This window comes from Dasypus novemcinctus, chromosome 1 (assembly GCF_030445035.2).
Source record: "Dasypus novemcinctus isolate mDasNov1 chromosome 1, mDasNov1.1.hap2, whole genome shotgun sequence".
NCBI classification, from domain to species: domain Eukaryota; kingdom Metazoa; phylum Chordata; class Mammalia; order Cingulata; family Dasypodidae; genus Dasypus; species Dasypus novemcinctus.
The window spans coordinates 27,909,965-27,937,639 of record NC_080673.1 but is presented as its reverse complement, the minus strand read 5'-3'; the positions used below and the strand labels follow the sequence as shown (position 1 = coordinate 27,937,639).

Here is a 27,675-nt window from a genome sequence, read left to right as displayed (position 1 = left end):
TTAAGAACTTCAGATTTTGGTAAGGAAAGACAAGTTATATGTCTAGTGAGCAGGGACCACATTTTAAATGTTAGATTCAATTTTTTTTTTCTTTAGTTACCTAAAGGTCATTCTTAGGCTATAATTTTATTTCCTATTAACATTCATTTCTGAAAGTTTGGTATTTGTTTGGCTAACATGACTAATCATCCAAGTTTCTAAAATCTAAAATGTCACTTTTGCTTAGTTTAGAAGTGAAAATTATATAATAGAAGATGAACTTAGGAGGAAGAGTCCAAGAAAATTTTAAAATGTGAATTCAATATGGTCATAAATGAGAAGGAAATGTACTATTTATTCATTAAATGTTTTTTGAAAAACTTCCCAGTACTCGCATTGTGTTATATGTCCTGCAGACAGAGTCCAAATAGACAGTCCCTGCCTTCAAAAACATTTTGATCTAGCAGGGAGCAGGAGCCTGACATCAGTAGTTACATCAGAGGGTAGAATGTTTCATTAGAGGCCAGATACAAGATGCTGTGGAAATGTCATGGCAGGGAAATCATGGAACAAAAAAATAAAGCTGAAGAGAGAGACAAAGAGACCTCCTCAGAAAAAGGAAAAACAAGTTTAATGTCTGTCCTGAAATCAAACACTTTTAATACTATGTATAATACATTGAAGATGTCTTGTTCTTTAAATCATCACTTTTCCAAATGATTTCCATAATAGACTCAGTGATGATTATAAGACACACAGAATTAAGAAAATTAACACAAACACAACACAACTCATCAGTACTCTACATAATGCATTATTAATAAGACTCCAAAACGTACACTTAGTTTATACAAGGTAACATGGGCTATATGACGTGCTCTCAGTTTTCAGATATGGATCCCTGCTAGCTGAGGTGGACATTCTTTTAAAATTGTACTTTTGTATCACCTTCTTTGAAAAATGGACTTTGAAAGTTAAAAATGAGTTATGATATAGGCACTAATATATGCAATATAGCTTTGTGTTTCTATATATTGCAAGCAAGAAATACCTTTTGAATCACAAGTATATTTATGCTAGAAAGTTTGATAAAATTGAAGAGTAAAAAATGGAAAAGGTCGGACTATCAATTCAAAGGAATATTATTCAACTTTTTGCAGCAATACTATTAAATAATTGGCTAATTAAATTAATTACACTGAAATGCTTTGGTTGTCACGTACCAAAGTAGTTTTGAAGCTTGGATACTGCTTTCCCACTTAATTCTTGTGGGTAGCCCAATTCCCTGTGATATTCACAGCCAAGAAGCATTTTTTGCACATTGTTGTCTTATCAAAAGTGGTAATCAAGTAGGAGCAAATTAAATCTGCTCTCAAAAGTTTTAAAATAATGCAGATCACTCCTTGATGACATTAGACTTTAAATATGTAAGACATAGATTCTTTCAGCTCCACATCCTAAATGCTGCTTTCACAAGCTGTCATCTCTGTAACAGACTAGAATGATGTCAGGTTGGCCCAATCTATTGACAGACTATATGAGAGTCTTGATGGCTAATGCTTCTAAACACAGTTTTTAATAATTTTTTTCAAAACTTCATTCCAATAAATATGACATAGAAGCCTTTTTATAGGCATAAATTCAAAAAAAGCATTCCAAAGATATCTAGTCAAAGCTATTGCCAGAAGATTCCAAAGTCTGTACATTTTGTTCCAAATGCAATCCACAAATGTAATGACAATTACAACAAAAGCAGTAAAAAGCAAAACAAGAAAATCTTGGCCTTTCCCAAATGATTTCAACCCCACTTCTTGGGAGAACAGGTAATGAAAACATGTTGCAGGTTGTGCTTGTTTTCAAACAGATGTCATCTGGGACCACATGCGTCAAGTAGTTTCAGATTTTTTCATTATCATCAATGTTGATTTTTTTAAATGCGACTGGGCTTGCTTGTTTCAAAGAAGTCTTAGAAACATCTGTGTGCATGGTGGACATAGCTATTGTTTCATAGTCATCATCCCGAGACCGGAAATCACAAAAGTTAAAGAAGAACTGCAAGTCTCTCTGGAAGTTTTTGTTCAGGAATCCATAAAATATAGGGTTGACACAGGTGGATATCATTGCTGTGAGGTGACAGAGCAGGAATAACAGATTATGGTTGCACGTAGCAATGATCTGATGATTCCAATCAAACACAGTGTTGAAGATGGTGAGTGGCAGCCAGCAGACTGCAAATGCGACCACAATGGAGAGCAGCATGATGTTGATTCTTTTGGTTTCACTGGACCTGTACTTATTGTCTCTCATCTTGTCCATCATGTTGTTTCTCCTTTTTAAGCGTATATATATCTATGGAGTAAAAAAGATGAGTTTGATTAGACTCACTTATTTAAAGAGGAATTCTGTGGAAAGAAAGTAAAAATCGAAATGGTGAGAGAAAAGTCTTCTTACCTTGAAGTAGCAAATGAATATAAAACAGAGTGGGCCAAAATACTGCAGCACCAAGAGGAGAGTGGTATAAGACAACCTATGAGAGTCTGATGGAAACTTATCAAAGCACACATACTTGTCCTTGAATGCATCAAGTGTTACATTTTGGAATGGCTCATCAGTCAACACTTGATAGATCAGGAAAGGCAGAGAAGAAGCCACAGCAAGGACCCAAATGACAGCAATACCTATATAAGCATGTCTATTATTTGGTCTCCATCCTCTTGGGTTGATTATCAGCTGATGTCGTTCCACAGCAATGAGAACCAGAGAGAAAATGGACACAGTAATTGAAACACATTGCACAAAAGGATTCAACTTGCACATCGCCTCACCAAAAACCCAGTGGTCCATTAACGTGTAGACAAATGTGAAGGGGAGACACATGATCGCAACAAGCAAGTCTGAGAAGGAAAGGTTCACAATCAAGATGTTGGTAACATTTCTCATTTCCTTTTGTTTCAAGATGATTATGATCAAGGCCAGGTTTCCAGAAACCCCAAGAATTATCACAGCTCCATAAGCAAGAGCTAATGTAAATATCATGGCCAAGGGCAGATGACAATCATCATTTTCAAAAGCCAAAAACTGGGAGTTCTTCTCTGAAAGATTATAGTGGGCTGAACGATTTTCAACTTGAGAAAGTAATGTTGAATTCATTTTGATTGGTTTGGTTGTTAAAAATTACTTTAGACAAATGGACGGTGTGTTTCTTCAAAGCAGCTCAAATGTTCAGATTATTCTTATTCCCCATAGTGGAATCCATTTACCAAAATTACTCTGAATTCTTCGTTCCTTGTACTGAACAATCTGTAAAGAGAAAAATGATCTGTTGCATCACTAATTTTATTGGAGGCAGTCAAAATGATTGTATTCTTTAATGTGAAGACACCTAAAGAAATAAACAAAACATAATTTGCATAAAATCTTTTTTAAGCTGAAATAGTGCAAACATTTTAAAAAAGAAAAGTCCCATAATAATTTTCATTGGGCTTATATATTGAATTTCAACAAAGCATACTCTCTTCTTATAAGTTATGAAAATCCCATGCCTGGAGCCTTGTATAAACGGCAATACCAGTGCATTCCTAAACATTGTGAGAACATGAATGTATAACAAACAATTTAATCAGATTAAAATAAAATGATGCAACTTAACCAGAAACACAGCACAGAAAATTTTACCAAATTCCAAATTCTTACTCCGTAGAAATGGAAGAACAAAGTATAGAAGTCAACTGTAGTAATAGTTCCACCATAAACTATACTGCTCTGTAAGGCGGACTTTAATTTGCACAAATAAATTCAAAGGGCAATGATCAATGCAGTGAAATGCCAGAAACTGCCATCCTATGTGAGACTACTGAAGGACCAGATGTTTAATCTATGAAACACTTAGTAGGAATGATATAAATGTCTTCTCATATTTGAATAGGGTGCCTATGGAATAGGAGTCAGTGTTTAAAACATTCTGTGTACTACATAAGTTACAAATAGGACCAAGAGATGGCATTTTTTAAATCAAATTTTATGTCAATGTAAGGAACAAACATTTAATCAAATAGAATGAACTGCTTGCAAAACTAGCAAGTGCTCCATATTCAAAAGTTTAATAAGCGCTGCATGAAAGACCACACTGTAAGGGACTCTTGCACTGTGTAGGAGATTGAATTGGATGACTCTGAAGCTTTCTCAGATTCTCTGAGTTTATTAATAGAAGCTTTCAAAGGATAAATAACCTTTTACTCACCTAAATAACACTCCTCTCCCACCAGACTGTATGCAGCTCCAATTCAGGGTTCTAAATTTTAGCTGTAATTTTTATGATATAATATATATTATATATATATATAATATATATTTATGATATAAATATTCTTAATTTACTAACAAGACTATTCAGACATCTGTCTTGTAGAGATTAAAAGCCCTTTTTTCAATTTCTAATTTTTTCTAAATTCCTAAGTAAACATATGAGATAGGATTTCTTATGTTAATTAACAGGTCATTGCGCCTGTGTTAAGTAACTGAATTCCATTTATTTATTTCTTTTGTGAGAACAATAAAGAAGATCAGGCAGATTTACTTCTACTGAAAGAAAAGTAAGAAATTTAATGAACAAAAAGGCATTTGCCTTTCAAGGGAAGCCTCCAATGAACCTTTCCTTGAGTGTTTTTGCTCTCTAGAATACAGGTCATTTTTAAAATTTTGAAACTACAGTTTGACCTTGTAAAACTGAAGAAGAATAAAAATAAGGGTTGCTATCGATAAGTCAGGATGAAGTATTAAGACTAGGAATGCAAAGGAATGATGTCAGTTATGAACGCCACTTGAAATACGGCTTTCCCCTCCTCTACGTATGATTCCCTAATACTTTCCATAGTACACACTTTTCTCTCAAGAATACCAAAGACCCAGAGAATGAGCTTGTGTCTTTTAGGACCTGGAAACAAACCTTGAGGAAGCAGGTAATACGCAAAAAATTCTTACTTCCTTCAGAATTAAAAAAAATTAGCATCATATTTCATATTCAAGTTACTATAAAAATATGTAACATTATTACCAGTTCACTGTTTTCCTCCATTATTTAAATTAAAACCAGGATGGTGGGAAAACACATCCTTTACAGCTTCTCATGGCTCCCTGTCACCAATACCGCCAGTGTGTTCACCAGCATAAGGAGAGTTTAGGAGACACAGGAGGTGTGGACTATTGAGTATTTTCCTCAGCCTGACAGTTAAGACCCCACCTCCTTGCTCAAACTCCAGTGTGAATGCTCCCTTCCAATTAATTCTGTCTAGCCCCAGTTCCCACCACACGCACTAGGCCCATTTTTACTCCTGCATCTTCACCCCTGCTACTCCTCTTGCAAGATGTTGTTTCTCTGTCTCACCACCAAATCCAAATTCTACCCATCTTTCAAAGTCCTATTTAGTTTCTCAAATCTTCAGGTGGCTCCTCTCAATAATAATAATACAATGTTATAAACTCTTTAAGGTAGTGTGAAATTGGAATGATAAATCATTTTACTAACCATCTTAAGTTGCTTGAGTTTCCATTTTATCCAGTGAGTTATAAAGAAGAAACAGAGGTTAACTGAAGCAAGCTGACATAGCAATAATCCTTTGCCATGCTGATAAGACCCCCTTCCCCAGCCCGAGAAGAAAAACATAACAAAGAATTCAAGCTGCAAAGCAAGGCCTGTTGATCTTCACCAGAGAGCCACAACTTTACAGCAACATCCTGCTTGCTAATTAATGAACTGGCCTCAAGGGCACCCTGCTCAAACAGCCCCACAGCTTCATACACGGAATGCATGGAAAGCATGAAAAATGTGTAGCAGGCATAAGTCATGTCGCCCTTAACCCTCTCCATCCCCCCCCCACACGTTCCCTTTGTCTCAAGCAGCCATATAAGCTGCTCCTCCAACTCAAACTTTTGAGCAGAAACCTCTTTTGGTGCTGTTCCTGCATTAATGCCAACTTTAGCTTAATAAAGTTACTTAGCACACCCCTTTTAAGTCTATTTTATTTTCAGCACAACAGTAGGGACTGTGTATTATTCAGAGTGCCTCACAATATTAAATTCAGAATAAAAATGAGTTGATTAATGGTGTAGATGCATGGTTGAGATTGTAGATACTTGTTTGAATTAATATCAATAGCTCAGTTCTACCATGGTACTTTTACATACAAAATAATTGCTAATTACAACAGACATTCCCTTAAGTCAGATATATAGGGGAAATTTTTCCATTTTGTAAAAAGAAAAAAGGCATTGTTTCTAAAAGAAAATTAATTCACCTAAAAATTATTTATTGAACGATTATTTTGTGGCATGGTTTTAGTGGAGACAACAGTGACCAAAACAGGCAAAATTTCCTTCCTTCATTGAGTTTCTAGCTCAGTGGGTGAAGAAAGAAAAATAAGTAAATAAATTAGCAAATGATATAGTGTACTAGATGATACTAGGAGGAATAAAGCAGCGATGGAGGACTGGGATTGTTGGGAGTTGCGATTTATTACTGGGTGGCAAGAAACTGGTGCCTTTGACTGACAGAAAAAGATGGCATGTGAGTTGAATGAAACCTAAGACTGGGTGGGTCAGAAAGCCATGCAGATATCTTGGGATGAACATTCCATGTGGCGGGAAAAACAAATATAAAATCTCTGAAGCTGCAATGTTCCTAAACAGGAAAGAGAAGTGGAGTAAATAAGGGAGACACTAGTCGTAAATGAACTCAGCAGGGTAAAGAGAGAGGACACAAACTGAGCAGGGCCGTATTCCACAGTATGGTCTTTAATTCTTACTCTCAGAGATGCGGAACCACTGGAAAGTCTTTGGCAAAGAGGTGAAGTGATATGACTTTTGTTTTAAAATTTTACTCTCGCTGTTGTTTTCAACAGATTTAAGAAGGAAGGAGAGGAAAGAAAGAGAGATTCTTTAGGAGGCTAGTGTTAACAATCCAAGTCAGAGATAATGGAGGCTGTGGACCAAGGGTTTGCAGTGAAAAGGAAGAAAACTAGAAAGGTTTCCTCTGAACTTTATGCCCACTGACCAACTTTGACAAAATTCAATACAAATGGGAATTAATGCAAGTAGTTATTAAATTATCACAGTTTATGGTATGGGCTACAAAGACAGCTTTCTTGAAGAGTTTAGGTCAAGATACTGCAACTCTATTCTGAGATCTTCGCAATTTTATTTAATTGACATGCCTGTGAGAATAGTAGTTTTCCTACTAAGTAGACCTTGACTTAGCTCTACAGAAATGCAAACTTTGTTTAAAACCAAAAAAGTGTTTGCAAGCCTCCCTTGCTAATACCACATTCAGAAGTCATCCCAGTTGGGGAAAACGCTTTTGCATTGGATAAAATGTATATTTTTAGCTTATCTTTGTACAATGTCAATGAAAAATAATTGTGTCAGGAAAAGAACAGTAGTAAACAGGAAAGAATTTACCAACTTTATCTTTGCAAAAGTTTGGTATTTACTAATTCCATTATGTACTTCTAAAATAAGTTATGCGACTACAGAAGCTGCAAAATTAAAAGCTGTTAAATCTCAGTATAGCTGTCATGTGCATTTAAAGACAAAATAGAAACAGGACATACATCACCAGTAGACAAATTTGCCCTCAAATTTTCTTCTTTCCAATTAGAACGCCGGTCTTTTGCTGCTTGCTGTCCGTAGAGCTTCTACTACCTGATAAGACAGCTCTCTGATCATAACCTGCAGCAGATAAATTATTTCGCATACTCAGGATTAACAGTTCTAACTTGTTTTAGAAAAGAAACTGCAGCCTTGTTACATACAGCCTCCCAATTTTACTGCTAGCTTATCTAAACCAGTTACATAATTCCCTGTTCCTTCCCCACGGGGGAGGGTTTGTTCAACAGACAGCTGCCTAAAAACAGCAAGGAAAGACTAAAAAAGCAGTAGCCACCGAAAACCACTCTTTAAGTCAAGCATGGGCAAGCAACTAGCGGCTCTTGCTTGTCCCACCAGGGAACCACACCGGAGCCTTGGGACTGACAGCTACATTTTTTCCTTTCCAGTCCTGACAGGCAAGCTCTGGATGTCCCTCTGCCTATATGTGACAACCCACGAGTTATGTTTTCTCACAACATCTAGGTGGGCAGCGCAAACCGCTGTGCTCTCTAAAGCAAAATGAGACGTCCAGACACACTCCCTATCTGTACCCGCCTCTAGATTTCCCTGCGCTCGGGAAGTTACCGAACCCAGCCGAGCTCCTTTATCCGCGTTCTGAGGTTAGCCCCAGAGTTCCATGAATTACAATACGGAAACAGGAGGACACTGCTCAGGGTTTTCTCTCAACACGCTGCAACAGACAGGAAGGGCCCAGCACTGGAGAAGCGGGACCCGATTCCAGCACAGAGGAGGTGAACGCCAAGTGCAGGGGATGGAGAGACCCGCGGCTCCCGAAGCTGGCCTGCGCCTCCGCCGACCCCGGAGGCCACCGCGGCGGGAGGAGGGTGAAGGCGGACGACCCGCCAGTGCTCCTCGCCCCACTCCATCCCCTCCCGCTGCTCCGCGGAAACCCCTGCGTGCGCGCCCCCTGCAGCGCCCCGGCCAGCTCCAGACGAACGCGAACGAGGAGCGAGGAAAACGAGCGAGGCACCTCGGCACCTCCCCAGCGTTTTTATGACACCCCAAAGAAAGAACTTAGAACCCCCTCTAGAAATCCCTGGGAGCGAGCGTGGGAAAGCCGCGATCTCCCCAAAAGACACCTCCTGCCTTTCCCGGCGTCGGTGCCAGACCCTAGACGGTGGTCCCGGGGCTGTCGTCCGCTCCCGGGGACTGTCTGTCCCCTTCTCGGGGGCGCCCTGGGCGCTGAGAGCTGAGCGGAGAGGCTGACTCCACACCCCGCCTCTGTACACCCAAAGTCAGTTTTGGACTCTCGAACCCTTGTCCTTCCTCTCCCACCTTTCACCCCATCAAACGAGAGATTTCTCAGAAGTCCCTGAAAAGGCGTAAACTTGACTTACCCTCTCTTGGATTCGTCCTTTTCGTCCCTGTTTACTAGAGAAGGAAACGGGGTAAGGGAAGGAACAGGGTGGGGAGAAAGACCGGCTGGCACTTCTCGGGCTCGTATCCTAAAGATTGAGGAAGATGCGAGGAGACGCCCCCTTGCAGCCGAACTCCACTTCACCCCGGCAGCACGTGACGCGGCCCCCCTAGGAGCGCTTCAAGCTCCCCCCACGAGCGTCTCACCTTTGGTGTCGCCTCGGGAGTGCGTTGCCTAGGAATTCTGGAAAGAAAGGCAATTAAACATAAAGCACGCCTTGTTAGACACATACTCATCCTTGCACAGTCCTTGACTCCGGGAAAGAGAGGCGATTTCACCAGGCTTTTCAAAAAGTCAATGCGCTCGTCTTTTTCTTTGTTTCCAGGTCAGTGCCATCTTGTGGCCGAAGTTATACACCGCTGAAAAGCTCGAGCGTTTGCCCCACTCAAGAATAAAAGAGATCGTTACTTACTGGAAGAGGAAACATGAAATTCACTGCAATGGTGCCACGAATCTGTTCTTGTGTGTGGGTTTGTTTGTTGTTATTTTTCTTTCTGTTTTGTGATGTTTAACTATTTCTCACGCCTGTGCTGAGGTTTTCCTCATTTTATAAGTGAACAAAGAGTATATCTTTAAAAAAGCAAAAGGAGCGAAGCTCGGGTGAGGTAGTTTGACTTCTTAATAATTATTTCATTCCATTAAGAAAATGCATTGAATCACATTTATTCCCAGAGACTAGCTAATTTTTTTTTTTTTTTAGGTGATCAGATGAACGAACACTTCCCTGGTGGTTGAAAGAAGTCAATGCAATTTCTTCAGTGCTTAATCTACTAAAGTATTGAACGTTACGAAGAAAAGAATGGAATGTACACAGTGTCCATCGATGGTGGCAAAACTGTGGTGGCGCCAGAGGTACCAGGCTAATTACTGACACAATGTCATATGTTTTACCTGGGTCTATTTTAGTTTGAAAAGTCAAATTGTGTAATTCATACACAAATTATTTACTGATGTAGAAGACAGAAACTTTTTGGAAATCAAACTGTCAAAAAAATAAAAAGTCTTCCTAACAAAAACAGGACACAGGTTAGGTTACAGGCAAAGGTTTTTATTACAAAACAATGGTGGTTACATTCTGTCTTAGAACTAAAATCAGAATAAAATTTAAGATTTATAGACTCATCTAAACTGTTAAAAAATGTTTTCTCCTTCTGTTTGTTAGACTGAGTAAAACTATTTAAAGTATTCTATATGCTTTTGTTTATATAGATAGTGAGGCACACTATCTGGTTTTTGTTTGCCAAGTAAACTTTCTAAAATATTTGCCATTAGAAACATTTTTCGTATAGTTGAAAACGGATTATGATCAAGAATTAAAATATCATGATCATGTAATAAATGTATTGAGTGTAAAATCATAAAATATGAGCATATAAGGGTAACTAAGCATCCCACTAATGGTCTAACAGAGTAAAATAACAGAATGTAGCTGATATATATAGAGAGATACATGCATTTTAACCAAGGATGAAAATAGGCACAATTTAGGAATTTCAGTTCCTTAAGTCACATTATGTTCTTAGAAGCAAGTTTGCCCCCAATTTTGTCTTTCTAAAGGAAGACATTTCAAACTCACTATTTTTAGCCTGCTGCAAGAAGTACAACTGAAATATAAAACTTTTTGTTATATCAGCACATATTTTGGATTTGAGAGAGTAAGTTGAACTAATTAGGTACTATATTTTCTGTATTCTAGGAATGCTAATAAAAGCATGTCTGCAAGAATGCCTCAAGTACTGGAGCCATTGTATTTTATTACCTTATTAACTTAATTTTGGTGCAATCTGCTCCCTAAGGTGAAGCTATAAAACTACATTCTTGAGATATTAACAATAAATACCAATCTTTGAATGATCATTGTTCTCAAAGACTTTTTTCTCTGTCTCTTGTGGTCCAAAGAGAAGTTCTGAATATTCAACAACAGTAACAATAACAAAATTATCTGCTATATAATTCTCTAGAAATATTAAGGACTCTTTCTAATTTGTGAACTAGGAAAACTAAGCATAGTATAATCATCAAAATCACAAGGTACTTTTATACTGTAATCTTACAGCAGGTGTGAAATAAGCAAGGTAATCTGAATTCCTCAGAAGAAATGTTAAAGAGGATCCTTGTTCCAATTTCAAGATAATTTTCCTACTTCAAATGAAAAAGTTACACGCATACTCTCCTATGGGGGATTCAAACTAAATAAAACTTCACCTTTGCTAGGAAGAGAGGAGTTTTTAAACTCTGTATATTTTCTTCTCAAGTTTGAAAACAGCTTGACCTGTAACTCATGACTAGGAGAATTAAATTAATGACCTATTCTCATGTTCTCTTAGGTAATAGTTTTGATTTGTCATTTAAGCAGAAAGATAGGATCTACTCATTAAATCTGTAGAACTAAGTTGTTAACCATCTAACAAACCAGGAAAATCTTTATGATTTGGCTTAGCCCTTAAAATCCATGATTCAGTAATTGTCTAGCTAAAAGTATGTCATTATGCTTACTACTGGAATTCATACACTCTAATTATTTTATTGGGTTCCTGACCAATTTCTACTGCAAGGGTTAAAGCTCCTGAAATGCTATCAGGATGGGATACAGGTAAATTATCATAAATTATCCTTCAGAAGACTTTTTTTTTTAAAGATTTATTTTTATTTATTTCTCTCCCCTTCACCACCCCCCCCCCCCCACCCCCAGTTGTCTGCTCTCTGTGTCCATTTGCTGCGTGCTCTTCTTTGTCCGCTTCTGTTGTCAGCAGCACGGGAATCCGTGTTTCTTTTTGTTGCATCATCTTGCTGGGTCAACTCTCCATGTGTGCGGGGCCATTCTTGGGCAGGCTGAACTTTCTTTTGCGCTGGGCAGCTCTCCTTATGGGGCGCACTCCTTGTGCTTGGGGCTCACCTATGCGGGGGACACCCCTGTGTGGCAGGGCACTCCTTGCGTGCATCAGTACTGCGCATGGGCCAGCTCCACACGGGTCAAGGAGGTCCGGGGTTTGAACTGCGGACTTCCCATGTGGTAGACGGATGCCCTAACCACTGGGCCAAATCCGCTTCCCTCAGAAGACTCTTGATACACATTAATACTACAAGTAAAAACCAAAATGTAAATTATAATGATAAAGGGGGAAGTACACTGGGGTTAGAATTTACCATGAAGTAGCATATTGGTGAATGGGTTCATATACAATGAACTGATTAAGGGTTGGATTTTCCTTCTTTCTGTGAATTACCTACTACATTTCTTTGAATCTGCAATGTCACAGAATGTAAGTTGCAACACTACTTTATGAAGCATCAAGAAAGAAAACTGCTTCCAGTAAATCTATGCCATACTATAAATGGTAAATGAATCTCAAAGTTACAGACTTTATAAAGGCAGCATGAAGTGTTCCCTGATATCACTGGGTAGTTTCTGGAAGAACAATGTACATATACTATGCATTCATTTACTCTTCAAATAAGGCCCACCTAAAACTGCTTCTGCCCAGGGCACCAATGGCCAAGACCAACAGACATATTTCAGACTTTTTTATATTTATGCTTCATGTTCCACTTGACTCACTTAACTATACTGTCCACTCCTGGAGCCTTCTTTTCTTTTGTCTTCACTAACTCTACTCTTTAGGCTTTTATTCTCTTTCCTCACTGACAATTCTTCAGACTTTCCCCCAGAATGTGCTATCTCCATCTATTTCTTAGTGGATTCTTTCCCTGGGATCCCATTTGTAATCTTTACACTCTTTCTGGATAATCATATTGTTTTCCATTGATTACAGCCTTAGATGCTTATAACCACAAAGCTCCCGAAAATATAGATCTCGCTCAGGTTTCCTAGCTGGTAGAAGTGATTGCAATTGGAATCATCATTCCATTCTTTCAAGTCAAAACTTAAGACTTATTCCAAACACCATAGTTTGTGGTAATAATCTGATCACATTCTTTCATAATCTGTAACAAATATTCCACAACAATGTGAAGTGTTGGTGGAAGGGTGATGTGTGGGAATTCAGCATTATGCATGATTGTTTTGTAAGTTTACAACTTTTTATTAGAATAGAATAGAAAATAGAATAGAATAGAATAGAATAGAATAGAATAGAATAGAATAGAATAGAATAGAATAGAATAGAATAGAATAGAATAGAATAGAATAATGATTCCAAGCATTTCTGACTCTCATGCTCTCAAATCCAATTGGTCACAAATTCCCATACATTTTACCTCTTAAAAATCCTTCAGATATGTTCTTTCTGCTCCATCAAGTTCTACTTATTTCTCTCCTAAATGTTCTCCAGGACACCAGTTTTTTCCACAAAGTGCAATCAAATCACTTCCCAGCTTAAATTGTTGCTTTCCAGATCCTTCAGGCAAAGTGCAAACTAAGTCCTTTTTGAGCAACATTTTCAAAATAACCTCCACCTTTCTCCATATACTTCAGTCTTATTGAACTATTTGTGCTTCTCTGAATGTTATATTCTCTCTCAAACTCATTCTATTCCTCTCTTCTTTCTTGCCCATTCCCTCAAACTGCAGTTCAAGTATCTTCTCAGTTAGGAAGCCTTCTCTTAAACCTCTCCATCATCTCACCTCCTGCCTACAGAATCAGTTTGTTTTTCTATTTATACTCCCACAGCACTTTAGGTTTATTTCTAGCACAGAATTTACATTAAATTGATTGTTTATTTGCACAGATTTACAACTACACTGTGACCTCCAGAAGTCAATGACTATTTTATAAATCTCTTGAAACTGGCAGCCTAAAATAATATCTGCTATATCACAGATACTGAAAAAAGGTTGAAATTTGGAAAAGCAAGGAATAGAGTGTGATTACAGAAATTTTGAAAATCACAAACCAAGCCCACTCATTCATCTCAAACCTTAAAAAAATGTTTTTAGAGGAAAGGTCTCATCTTTTCCTATCTGCTGAATAACTTGTAAAAGCAGAATAATCTGAGACTGATAAAAGTAAGACTATGGTAATAGATGCATCTTTGAAGAGCATGTTATTCAACCATATCAACTTCTGATTCTGGAACTCAGGTTTTAAAAAGTTCTTTAACCTTTCCTTTTAAAGACTATTCAAAATAAACCAACATAACAAAAAATTTCCACTTAAATATAGTCAAGTTATATTTAGACTTATAACTAGATTTAAAATATTAACCATTGAAAAGCTAGATTGGAAATAGAAATTGACTTTAAAAATAATATTGAGGGTACTTACTGACATTACCACATCTTGAGAAAAGTTTTTATGTGCAAAAGAGAAGAATGTAAGGCCTATGTACATATTTATATATTATAATATTATGTCTCCAAAGCAATCAATGTTTTCTTCTTTTACATAAATCTAGTGCTACAACCTTTTAAAATAATACAATAATTAAATAATGATTTGCTGCTGTGTAAGATACCTACAACTTTCTGAAAGACTGAATCAAATATAATTACATAGTTATTACTAGCTTTGGGGAAGAAAGCAACATAGTAATAATGGGAAACTTTCTTTTTTTTTTGTAATATGGAGGAGAGACAATGTCTGTGACCATTGTATATTTCTCTGCAGATCCAAAAAGTTTCTTTTTTTAAATATATGCCTGTAATGAGTGCTTGTTCATGGCATAAAATCATATGTATTCAGAGTTCAAAGGGTGCTTCAGATTTGCTAGTTCCAACATTTCATTTTAGAAAGAAAGTAAAGACTAAGCCTAACAAGTGACTTGTCTAAAGTCACACCATTAATTTGGTATTAAGCCTGACTGCAGCCCAAGTGTTCTGACAAGTGTCCAGAAAATACATGTGTGATATCTGATTCTATAACTGTATACATATTTTTCACATATATGTCTGCATGTATTTTTAGTATGGGAAAATATTATTTAAAAAAAGAATTGTGCACTTTATCTAGAAATCAGTCACTGCTTTATATTTAATGGTTTAATTATTAGGGCATCAAAAGGAGAAATAAAGTGTTGCTTAAGGAGCACAATGCTTATCAGAAGTAGGTAATGAAATGTTCGTAGTACCCTTTATGTCATCAAAATTATTGAATTGCCTAGGAAAATGACTCTGTATATATAATACATTTGGTTATGGTTTACTTTTTTAATAGCTTTTTTGTTACTGTAAAAAATTCCATATATTTTGCATTGTTAGTTCCTTGTTTTAAGTCCTAAATATTGGTACGTATGACAAACTATTACTATTTCAAAGAAATCAATGTAGCATAAAGCATCATAAAAATACTTCTGATAATATGCAGTAATGATCCCTTCCACATCTTTTAAGTTAAGAGTTCAGATGATAGAAACAGTGGACAAAGAAATATTTATTCTTAATTAACATGACAAAATTTTTCAGATAAAAATGCATCAAATAAAAAAATGGTATTTTTTATGTTTTATTTAACCCCTTCCTCAGCTACTTTTACAACTAAAATATCAATATCACATATTAATTGAGATTGCTATCAAAGCACTTTAATAACTGTTGTCCAATAATGCTAGCTATTATTATTAAAATGCAGTGGGGGGGAAGTAGCTGTGGCTCAATCAGTTGGGTTCCCATCTACTATATGGGAGGCCCTGGGTTCGCGTCCCAGGGTCTCCTCGTGAAGGCAGACTCACCCGCACACTGCGGAGCGCTGCCCTGTCCGCAAGGACTGCAGAGAGCCAATTCAGCAAGGTGGCACAACAACAAAAAATGGGGACAAGCAAAAACACAAAAGAGCATGTAACGAATGAACACAGAGAGCAGACAGCAAGCAAGCCACAAAGGGGGCGCAGAAATAAAAAGAAGAAGGAGAATAAAAGATGCAGTGGGGAGCAGGTGTGACTCAAGCAGTTGACTGCCCACCTCCCACATGGGAGGTCCCAGGTTTGGTTCCTAATGCCTCCTAAAGAAGGCAAACAATGAGGAGACAAAGAGCAGACATCGAGCAAGAACAATGAGCAGACAACTAGCAAAATCAAATAAGCAGGGAGCAGATGTGCCTAGAGCACTTGAGTGCCTACTTCCCACATGAGAGTTCCCAGGTTTGGTTCCTGGTGCTTCCCAAAGGAAAAACAAACAGACAATTAGCAGACAACGGAGCAAAAACAATGATCAAACAGATAAGGGAGTCATCTGGGGGAGGGGGGAGTACAGTTGCCCACTTTGTTAAAAAAAAATGCAGTCATAACTGACAAAAGCAACAAACATGGTCCTCAGTAAAATGTTAGCTCAGTCATTGGAAAGTGTTTCATACTTCAGTAATTTGTCTTAGGAGTCCCAACTGATCTTTAACTTTCACCTTTACAGATAATCTTTCTTTCATAACTGATAAAGAACTATGGGAACTGGGAAATAGCCACTTTAATTTTGCAACACACACAAGACGCAACTTAATTTCCCAACTGAGCAGTTTATAAATAGTGAGCAGGAAAAAATATATGCAGAAGTGGACATTGTTACGGCTGTTCCCAGAGGCAGCTCTCCCCGTTTGAATGTTGCTCCATAAAATAGAAACAAACTTACTCTATCATATTCTACAAAGAGTGATGATCAGCTTTGAATCCCTCCTCCCGCAATATCTGAAGATAAAGCACACATCTATTTTTCTCTTTATTTAGCATAATTGTTAGAGTTTTTCAAATTTAATTTTTTTCAGACCAAGAGTCTCAGTAATTTGTTCATAATATCCTTACTACTGCATCCCTAATATTGAATATTTTAAACACATTTAAAGAAGAAATTCTGGCTCCTTTTCATGAGGCTTGCGTGTTTGTGTGTGCAGTGGGAAGGGGAAATGGATGGGCTCATCGGAATCTCCATCACAGTGATATGTTGACCTTTTATTTTCCGTATTCTAATACCAGCAATTACCTCAACCTAAAGATTCATATCCGCAAAAGAAAAACAAATTTGTGGAATATAAAAAATAAAATTCACCTTGTATTTTCAGTATGCAAAAGCTTGTAGCTTAGCCTGGTTTTTTGAAAGATAATCATGCTGGGGTTCATTTGGAAGTTGTTTTAAAGCCAGTGTATTTGAAGGGCACGGGCTACGGCTGTGCAAGGGATGGAAAGAGGGATATTTAAGTGGCAATTTGTTGCACGTTACTGAACAGAGGTTGCAGTGAAGAAGTCTAAGAACCAAGCTCTGTTTTTTCATGGGTCATCCTTCATGGTCACTCCCCTCCCCTGACCCTGGGCTTACTCAGACTGCCTACCCTGTTAAGCTTTTAGGGAGAATATACCAGTATTTCAGAAATAAAATGGAAAAGAATAAAGTAGGAGCTAGTCTTTAAAAGCTCTCGATGACTCTCTGGTTGATGAAATGACAGCATATAGAGATCCCTTGTGGACTGAATGCTAAAATTCAGCAGAAAAGCAGCACAAGAATTTGTGTCTGACCGCTGGGATAACAGCTGACGATTGCTGCCCAGAAATTAGATTTACAAGTCGCATTGCTCCCGAGGGATATATATACCTTTCAGTTTGTGGAGCGCCAGCTCCACAGAATTTTCACTCCTCACTAGACACGCGATGCAGAGACACAGTGTCAAGTAATCGTTCTCAGTTCTTAAGTCCACAATAAATATAGTCTTTCCTGTAGGCATGGCTATTTTCAAAGACATATGGAACGTCTCCCTAAAGTCTCTCGTCGAGTCCCTCATCCCCTACACACACACACCACGGAGAAGCCTTCAGTACCTGTCAACTATGACTAGCTAAAAATAAGGCAAACCTGCGCAGTACAGATTTGGAAACATTGGTTGGAAACGGTGTTGACGAGGAAGAGGAAAAAAATTTTTTTGTCTTTTTTTTTTTTTTTAACCCATGACAACTGTATTTACCCCCTGCCTTCTTTTTGTTATTTAGTATAGACTTATGAAGCCCTGAAACCATTTCAACCTCACTCTCCTGCTCCCTACCACCTGCCCACACCTACTACTGCTCGGCAATGGGGATAATCCATTCTCCTGGGTGCGTGGTGCATCAGCGCTGACTCCCTCGCATACCTGCACGTTCCGAGAAACAACTCCCCTGCCAAGACGTCTCCCTTCCCAACTCCAAAAGGGTGCCAGAAGGAGCCGGGCGAAGGGGGGAACTTCCCTCCCCACCCCCACCCCCAGACCTGGGCTTTAGAAGCTTTTTTCCTCAGGAACCCCAAGCTCTTAGGAGATACTCCCACTCCCACGCCAGTTCACGACGCCTCCAGTTTACTTCGCTGAGCTGGCAGGCAGGATAGTAAAAAAGAAATCTATCTGCCTGCCAGGCGAACTTGGCCTCGGCCGGCAACCAGGACCCGGGGCGACTAGACGCCATCTCGGGGACCTGCGGCTTCTTCCGAGGAGACCAAACGGCGGGTTAGGGGCTGGCAGGCCGCGGGGCCCCGGCTTTGGTCGAAGCTGGGGCGGAGCAGGCGTCCTGGCGCAGGGTCTCGGGGGGTCCCCGAAACAGTCACGTGCTCCCGAGGCGCTTCTAAAACCCCCGCGGCTCCGGGTCTCCTCCTCCCCACCGCCACCTCCAGATCCTGCTCTGCAGCCGCCGCCGCCTGGGCACAGGAGCGATCGCTCCCGGCAGCGCGCAGCGGAACCGAGGCGCCTGCAGCGGCCCGCGCGCCCCGAGGTACGGGGTTCGGCCCCTCCCCGCCGCCCCCTTCCGCGCGGAGCCGGGCTCTGCAGGGAGGGGCCGGGGCCGTTCCCGGGGCGGGCGGCGAGTCCACGCGGGGCGGCGAGCCCCCATCCCCGCCTGCTCCTGGGGCGTTGTCGGGGCTCCCGAGAGCGGGGATTGGGGATGCCAAAGGCGGGGCGGCTGGAAAAGCGGGAGTTTGGGTGACAGACAGGCAAATGTTAGGCATGAGCCGGGGAAGGGACTGAGCTGAATTTTTTCGTGTAGGGCAGGACCCTTCAGCCCCCAACTCACCCGGGGTGGACCATGGCACCGGCCGAACACCGCGGAGAGAGGGTCAGGGATCCGCGCGGGAGTCTGATCCGGGGGGCGCAAGGCAGGACCGACGAAGCGCTTCCCCCCTGGGGACGCAGTCCCGGGGTGCAGCCTGCCTGGCGTCTGAGACTGGGGAGCTGCAGCCCATGGGGTGCCCGGGTTGGAGTCAGCCCCAGACGGGTTCTGCTGAGCGCCGGGCACAGCCCGCGGGGCGCCTCTCCCGTGGTCCACCTGCCGCGCCGCGCCGTCCCGCAGCTGGCCCGAGACCCGGGGGCATCTGCGTGCCCGGGTTTGAGCTCCTATTTGCAGAGTGGGCTCATATGACAAATGTGAGCAATAGCATGCATCCATATATCTCGAATTCAGAAATACGGAATTCTTAACTACTAGTTGGCAGACCTTTAGTTTATCTTTTAAAGGAACTGAGGCATCTTATTGGACTGGAAGCGAACAGACTTTTCCATCCATCATGAAAATCGCCTAGGGCTCAGCAGAATTTCGCGGCCCGGAATACATTTTTAAATTTCAGATTTCTCAAGGGAAACTGTTAGAATTGAGAAGGGATGGTGGTGCATGTTTGTATGGTTGTCGCTTAGCAGAGCTGAATTTATCTGTCCAGTCAAGTTTTGCCAGATTCCAGCTTTAAAAATAATTCGTGGGAAATTTGGGAATATGGAATCTCGTCATTGTTCCAGGGTCACAGCAAAATAGGCAATAGTTGGTATTTTTACCGTTGCTAGAGAAAAAAAATTACATCTGGTTTTTCCTTTGGTGTGATTGGCATCCTTTATGAGAAAAAAATATGTACATTTTCATAAGGCAGAAAATTATCCTATCAAAGAATCCTTATTTAAATATATAATCTCACTCTTTTAGAATCTTTGAGTTCCCTGTAGTTCCTCTTTTTATTCCTTTTAAGAATTATGTACTTTCTAAAAAAAAACACTTCGTCTATTCAGAAGGTTCCATTTGCATTCATCTCAGATTTAGACAAATGTATAAGAATTTACAAAGGCTTGTATTTTGAAATTTGCCACAGTTTGATAAAGGACTAAATATTTTTTCACTTTTTATCTCAGAGGATTAAGGTTTGATGTTTCAGCCTGGTTATTCTGAGAGTGGGAGATAAAACTATGTACAAATGAGAAAAATTAAATACAGTAAATAGAGATAACGAAGGTTTCACATAGCCAATAACAGATTTCCAGTCAACTATTTCATTTTTAAAACAGATGCTATTTGGTTATATTTCATAATTTTTTAGTAATCTGAGATGAAGTTCACATATGATATTACTTTTAATATGAATAAAGTATTTTGTTGTAATACAATTATATAGAAACATAAAGCTGTACACTGTTGATCATCTTTATACCACCCAGAGCCTAGCAGGGCATCCAGTGTATTAGATGTTCAATAAATGTTTGTTGAATGAATAAAGGAAAGAGCAATGAATCCTTCTCAGCCATTCATTAATGAAAGCTGCCTTTCCTTTACAATTATATATGAATTTTATCATATTTAGGAAGGGAAAGGGGCATTGGCCTCAGTTTTTTCACAGTATCCAATGAACACTCATGATGGTATTTCTTTCATTTGCTTGCTAATGAAGCAGGGATTTTTATAATTTAATGAATTCAGTATCTTATATACACATATTTTAAAATAGAAAAATTTTAGTGGAAAACTATGCAATATGATATATCTAATTTTTCATTTAAGTAGAGACACATGTATAAATATATTTTTGGTATTTCAGTTTTATGTTGCCTTATGTGATAGCCTTATCAATAATAAATACCAAATTTTAAGTTTTGTCCTAAACCATCATGATTGCTATCTATATATGATATGTAATCCCTCCCAATTTCATTTTGGGCCATTAAAACTTGTCTAATTTCACTGGGTACACATGCATTTATATTCTCTTCTGATTTTTCCCATAATAAAATAGTTAATAACAAATATTTACTAGCACCCATTATATAGAACATACTTAATTAGGCATTGTCACTATCATGAAAATAATTAAGACATTTTCCCTCATCTTTATTAGAATTTAATAGAAAAGTATTACCACATACATTAGCGGCACTCTGAATTTTAGATTCAAAACCATATTATACCCGGGAAGCGGATGTGGCTCAACTGATAGAGCATCCACCTACCATATGGAGGGTCCAGAGTTCAATACCCAGGGCCTCCAGACCGGTGTGGTGAGCTGGCCTGTGCACAGTGTTGCGCGCAAGGAATCCTGTGCCACACAGGGGCGCCCCGGCGTAGGGGTGTCCCACATGCAAGGAGTATGCCCTACAAGGAGAGCTGCCCCACGTGCAAAAAAGCATAGTCTGCCCAGGAGTGGTGCCACACACATGGAGAGCTGACGCAGCAAGATGATACAACACAAAAGAGACGCATTTTCCTTGTGCTGCCTCATAACACAAGCAGACACAGAAGAACACACAGCAAATGGATACAGAGAGCAGAAAATAGAAGGGGGGAGATGGGGAGAGAAATAAATAAAATAAAATCTTTAAAAACAAAAAAAACAAATAAACACATTATATCCATTACAGTATACTGTGCAGCATTTCCCCTTACTACAAAATATTTTTGACAGCAATGTTATACTCTTAATGAATGTCATCCCAGACACATGTCCAAAGGAAACACAAAGACATCGTAAAATGACTGTCCAATTCTCTCTTTCCCTTTCCTTGGTAATAGAAAAGGCAGTAGCTCCCTACCCACCACAAAGTAGGAGAAAAGACTAAGACCATAGTAAATACTGGTTTGAAGACGTAAGGCAAAATAAAAGCCAATCAAGATTACAGTTATAAATAACCTGTACACATTATACGTATAAATAGGATCATGAACAAGCTAGCTCAAGCTGGGGGTCAGCAGAACTCAGGAAATTAGACAGAAACACTAGTCAAGGATGTTTTGATTAGAAGCTTATGGACCTATCCAGGGCAGTAGCTGGTAGCCATTGACTTGTAATATGAGTAAGATGATTCAGTAGGCCATGCGAACCACTTTGAGATCAAACGCAAAGTCAATTGTTGTTAGGCTCTATGAATGAATGAATAGGATCCTCAGCTTTTGAGTTAATTTTTTAAAGGGATGTACTTAGCTTCTAGTAGTAAGTCAATATAGAATCACTTGTAGAAATTGTGGAAAGCTTAAACTTTGAACATTTTTCTCACCACAAAATGATGACTTTATCATTCTACTTAACACTGTTGTCAATAAAGCGTAACTTAAAACTATTTATTAATGAATGAACCTCCACAGTTGAATTTCATAGTTGGAAATTCATTAGATCAAGACCTGTATGTACATTATAAATTGAAGATAATGATGTTTCCTATTAATCTAAACAGATGTGAGGATAAATATTTTTAAGGATAATTATCCAGTTATAGATCCAGAACTAAGTGTGCTTTTTGGCTACCTATATATCAGCTTCTCTATAACATTGTAGGCTCATCAGAGTTAATTAACTATTGCTGTCTTGAATTTCCTGTAGGGAAGTCTTATTAAATAATAAAATGCTTACTTTTTTAAAAGAAGGAGGGCTTCCCTTTGCCTCTCACTGAAGTTAAAGGCAACTTTGTGTTTCCTCTAGTAGTACTGTCAAACTTCTAACATATAAAAAAAGTAGTAACATTGTGGTGTGGCATCATTAAGTTTGTTTGAAGTTGAAAAAAAAACTTAAGATGGGGTGTTATAGTAATATCAGTTTCACATTTAAATTTAAGATAAAATGTTTTTGTTAAACTATAAATTTACTTAATCTATTTTTAAAACTGCTATCTATATGTAACTAACTTTTAAAAAAAAAAACAGGTAAATTTGGTTTGTTGCTGATCAAGGATTTTCCAAATTCATGCTAATGTGCCAATCTCAAAGGACTGAGGATTGATCATGGAGTTCATGGAATCTAGCAGTCTGTTCACACTTTTTACAGTACAGCTTGATACATTTTTGAGTGTCTACGCTATACTCCTAGACCCTGGGATAGTGTTCCTGTATTTAAGGAGCTGAAATTTGATCACTGCTTGAACTATATGTCATTAGATTTTTGTTTGATTTTTTCCTTTTTCCATCAATATTTACTTAACACCTGCAATACTGAACTTGTGTTGTAGCAGATACCACGGTGAGTAAGAGACAGTTTCTGCTTTTCATTGCTTATAAATGAATAAGGTAGACTGATATGCATTATAACAGCAACACATGCCAAGTTGTGACTTGTAGCATCAGACAACTATAAGCAGAACATTAGGGGTAGAGGTAGGGGTAGGGGAGATTATACCCAAATGAGTAGACCAGGGAATGATTTTGGTTTTTTTTCTTTGTTTTTTAAAAAGTTTTAGATTACATAAATATTACATCAAAATATCAGGAATTTCCATATACTCCACTCCCTCTCTCCCACACTTTCCCCCATGAGCAACATCTTTCATTAGTGTGGTGCATTTATTATAATTGATGAACATACCTTGAAGCATTACTACTAAGCATGGTCTACAACTTACATTATGGTTACACTTTGCACTGCACAATTTTATAGGTTTTGACAAAATGTATAATGACCTATATCCTTCATTGCAATGTTATTCAGAACAATTCCACTTTCCCCAAAATGGCCAGTGTTATACCTATTCTTCCCTCTCCCTTCCCTCAGAACCTCTGGTGACCACTGTCTTTATATCAAAGTTCCAAGTTCTTCCATTACTGCAATAATGATAAGCCTACTTTCATCCATAGTTGCATTCACACCTTATACTTGTTCATTCCTCACTCATGAGGATGTTGGGGGTGGTGATGCCCACTCTGCTTCTGACTGAGAGGGGGCTTAGATATCATTGGGCAGATAGATGGAACTGGCTTGCTTGCAGTTGTAGATATTCTCTGTTTGGGGGGATGGGCATTGTCCATCATCATCCTTTTATTAGTTGTCCTAGGTGAGTCCCATGAAGTGGAGAGTAGGTATTGGCTGCAACTCTGCTGAGATTAAGGGATCATATCCCACGCCAGTGGGGGGCAGTTAGTGAGTTTATATGCTTAATTTGGCTTAGAGAGGTGAACAGATGAATTGTAAGTTTGGTCTTGATTCAGGTAGGAAAGAAAACTTAAGGAATTTTTTCCCCTTGTCTTTATTTGTTTTTTAATGTTACATTTAAAAAATATGAGGACCCCATATACCCCCCCACTAAGGAATTTTTGAGATAAAATTATATGACTACTCCACGTACTGGGTAACTTCATTAGAGAAAAATCTTACTGAGTTATAATAAATTAGGTATTTTGTAGTTCTTCATTTTTCTTTTCCTTTTCTTACATTATTTCCTACATAAATCTAAAAACCAAGCTCTAGATCAAGAGGGGACTTAGATTCCACATGGATGCTGGATGCAATTCCTCTACTTGCAGTTGCTGGCACTCTTGATTCCCTGGTGTGGTGGTTGACCTTGTTGGGCATCACCATACCAGGGTCCACAGAATTAAGGAGTAAAATACAGACTAGAGTGGACTTACTGATATTCTACTATAAAACTATTGTGACCAGTAATAGAAGAAATTTTATCATCGAAGTGGAGAAAGTGGCCACAGTAGTTGCTGAGGGCAGGGAGAGGGAAGTAGTGATGAGATGTGCGGACATTTTGGGGACTTTGAGTGGTCCTAAATGATATTGCAGGGTTAGATGCTGGACTTTATATATCCTGCCATAACCCACTGAATGGACTGGGGGAGAGTGTGAACTACAGGGTAAACTATTGTCTATGTAGTGCAGCAGTGCCCCAAAATGTGCTCACTGAGTGCGATGAGTGTGCCACAATGATGGGGGAGGTTGTTGGAGTGGGAGGAGTGGGGTGGGGAGGTGGGGCATATATGGGAACCTCATATTTTTTAATGTAACATTTTTTGTGTGATGTATATATCATCAAAAAATACAATTTACAAAAATGATGGGGGGGAGTGGGTTATATGGGAACCTCTTATGTTTTTTTTTTTTTAATGTAACGTTCCTTGTGATCTATTAACTCTAATAAAAAAAATAGAAAAAAATTTTAAAAACCAAGATCTGCCACTTTAAAGTCAGCTAATACATCATAGAAATGATCAGAGACAAACTTACAGTAATTGTTATTGGCTGATCTTTGTACTGTGCTTAAACAATATTAAAGAGCTCACCAAGAATTCGTTGGAAATTAATAAGTTACTGGGAGCAAATTGTAAAATTTAGCATCCCTCCCATTTAATTAATTTATAGTGGTCATATATATATATATATATATATATTTTTTTTTTTACAAGTTGCTATCTAATGTCTTTTTATTTCATGCAGGACTATACTATGGATTTCGAGCTCAAGGATTATTATAACAGGACACTTGCCACAGAGAACAATACTGCTGCCACTCGGAAATCTGGTTTTCCTGTGTGGGATGACTATAAAAGCAGTGTAGATGACTTACAGTACTTTTTGATTGGGCTCTATACATTTGTAAGTCTTCTTGGTTTTCTGGGGAATCTACTTATTTTAATGGCTCTCATGAAAAAGCAGAATCAGAAGACTATTGTAAATTTCCTCATAGGAAATTTGGCCTTCTCTGATATCTTGGTTGTGCTATTTTGTTCACCTTTCACACTGACATCTGTCTTACTGGATCAGTGGATGTTTGGTAAAGTCATGTGTCATATTATGCCTTTTCTTCAATGTGTGTCAGTTCTGGTTTCAACTTTAATTTTAATATCAATTGCCATTGTTAGATACCACATGATAAAACATCCTCTTTCTAATAATTTAACAGCAAACCATGGCTACTTCCTGATAGCTACTGTGTGGACACTAGGTTTTGCAATTTGTTCTCCCCTGCCAGTATTTCACAGTCTTGTGGAACTTCAGGAAACATTTGACTCAGAGTCGCTGAGTAGCAAGTATTTATGTGTCGAGTCATGGCCATCTGATTCTTACAGGATTGCTTTCACTATCTCTTTATTGCTAGTTCAGTATATTCTGCCCTTAGTTTGTCTAACTGTAAGTCATACCAGTGTCTGCAGGAGTATAAGCTGTGGATTGTCTAACAAGGAACATAGAGTAGAAGAAAATGAGATGATTAATTTAACTCTTCATTCATCCAAAAAGAGAGGGCTTCAGGTGAAACTCTCTAGCAGCCAAAGATGGAGTTATTCGTTCATTAGAAAACACAGAAGAAGATACAGCAAGAAGACGGCATGTGTGTTACCTGCTCCAGCAAGACCTCCTCAAGAGAACCGTTCAGGAACGCTAATAGAAAACTTTGGTTCTGTGAGAAGTCAGCTCTCTTCATCCAGTAAATTCATACCAGGGGTTCCTATCTGCTTTGACATGAAACCTGAAGAAAACTCAAACACTCATGAAATGAGAGTTAACCGTTCTATCACGAGAATAAAAAAGAGATCCCGAAGTGTTTTCTACAGACTGACCATTCTGATATTAGTGTTTGCTGTTAGTTGGATGCCACTACATCTTTTCCATGTAGTAACTGATTTTAATGATAGCCTTATTTCAAATAGGCATTTCAAGTTGGTATACTGCATTTGTCATTTGTTGGGCATGATGTCCTGTTGTCTCAATCCAATTCTATATGGATTTCTTAATAATGGAATCAAGGCTGATTTAATGGTCCTTATTAATTGTCTTCATTTGTCATAATTCTCACTGTTTGCCAAGAAAAAAACAAACATTAGGATCATCTAAAATATACTCACAGTAACTATGGGTATATAATAGAAATAAATTTTGCTAACATATGTAATTTATCTGAAAGATTTTAATTTTTCAGTTCAAAATATATGGGAGATAATTTTAATGTGTTATGATGATCTCATTTAAGTTATATAGAGTCAGTGGCAATCCAATTTCATTTTAAAATTTTATGTTAAAAATAATTCTGTTATCTTCTATTTCATTTGTTTCTTGTAAATGGGTGAATTATAACTTTGTTTAAAATAAAGTATATTTAACCAACTATGTATTTTTTGCCCAAAAATATAACAAAGCAAAAAATATTTTCCCTGAACAACATTTACTTTTAAAGTTGTGGAATATCTATTATAATATATATATTCTTTTTATTTTTATTTCACAGAATTCTTAATGGATGGCTTATTCAAACATTGAGAATTCTCAGTCTATCATAACTCAATAACAGATGTATGCCCAAGTCATGATTATAATTTTAAACATTGAGAACACATTTGGAAATACAAAAGAAAAATGTTTATTTCCTACCATATTAAGAATTGGTCAAACTGTCAATATAGCCCACAGTTTTAGTAATATGCAATTAATTCACAAATAAAAATAAATGTTAAATCTTTTCTAGACTTACACCACTACATTAAACACTATCAAATAAAGGTTGTTTATATACACTTTTTATAACCTAAATTGTTCAGTATAAATAGTATCTGTATTTCCAAGAATTAAATAATTTCAAACAACATTTAAAGTGTCTGCAGGTAAAATTTGGTTAAATTTTTGGTCAACATATATAACGATTAATATCATTTTTACTATTTCAATCCCAAGGACTCATATACCATCTTACTGTATTAGGGTCAGTCTTTTCAATTATTGGAACTTTTTGTTTGTTTGTTCATTTTGACCAGTTTTTAAAAAATAACTGAGTT

General features: G+C 38.2%; 2 protein-coding genes across 8 annotated transcripts; one reads left to right on the top strand and one right to left on the bottom strand.

Annotated features, from left to right (window-relative positions):
• Positions 1-588: 588 nt before the first annotated feature.
• NPY1R (neuropeptide Y receptor Y1) lies at positions 589-19,353 on the bottom strand. 7 transcript variants are annotated; one of them, XM_058275878.2, is made up of 6 exons: positions 18,967-19,209; positions 9,205-9,241; positions 8,979-9,086; positions 7,584-7,701; positions 2,431-3,279; positions 589-2,328 (listed from the first exon to the last, which is right to left on the bottom strand). In XM_058275878.2, the coding sequence occupies exons 5-6, from the start codon at positions 3,127-3,129 to the stop codon at positions 1,876-1,878; spliced, it is 1,152 nt and encodes a 383-aa protein (XP_058131861.1). In that variant the 5' UTR covers positions 3,130-3,279; positions 7,584-7,701; positions 8,979-9,086; positions 9,205-9,241; positions 18,967-19,209; the 3' UTR covers positions 589-1,875. The 7 variants fall into 7 exon arrangements, with proteins under 7 accessions (XP_058131861.1, XP_058132088.1, XP_058132205.1 ...); XM_058276105.2 differs by lacking the exon at positions 8,979-9,086 and having other exon boundaries at positions 18,967-19,179; XM_058276222.2 differs by lacking the exons at positions 8,979-9,086; positions 9,205-9,241 and having other exon boundaries at positions 18,967-19,353.
• On the top strand, positions 18,973-27,010 carry NPY5R (neuropeptide Y receptor Y5). Its single transcript, XM_058275667.2, has 2 exons — positions 18,973-19,316; positions 25,346-27,010. The coding sequence occupies exons 1-2, from the start codon at positions 19,134-19,136 to the stop codon at positions 26,693-26,695; spliced, it is 1,533 nt and encodes a 510-aa protein (XP_058131650.1). The 5' UTR covers positions 18,973-19,133; the 3' UTR covers positions 26,696-27,010.
• The last annotated feature ends 665 nt before the right edge of the window (positions 27,011-27,675 follow it).

Bases quoted from the DNA above. Each gene is read 5' to 3' on its own strand.
- NPY5R (XM_058275667.2), top strand. From the start codon at position 19,134: ATGGGGTGCCCGGGTTGGAGTCAGCCCCAGACGGGTTCTGCTGAGCGC. The intron at 19,317-25,345 runs GTGAGCAATAGC...TATTTCATGCAG, and splicing joins AGTGGGCTCATATGACAAAT to GACTATACTATGGATTTCGA.
- NPY1R (XM_058276222.2), bottom strand. From the start codon at position 3,129: ATGAATTCAACATTACTTTCTCAAGTTGAAAATCGTTCAGCCCACTAT. The intron at 2,329-2,430 runs GTAAGAAGACTT...TTTACTCCATAG, and splicing joins TATTCATTTGCTACTTCAAG to ATATATATACGCTTAAAAAG.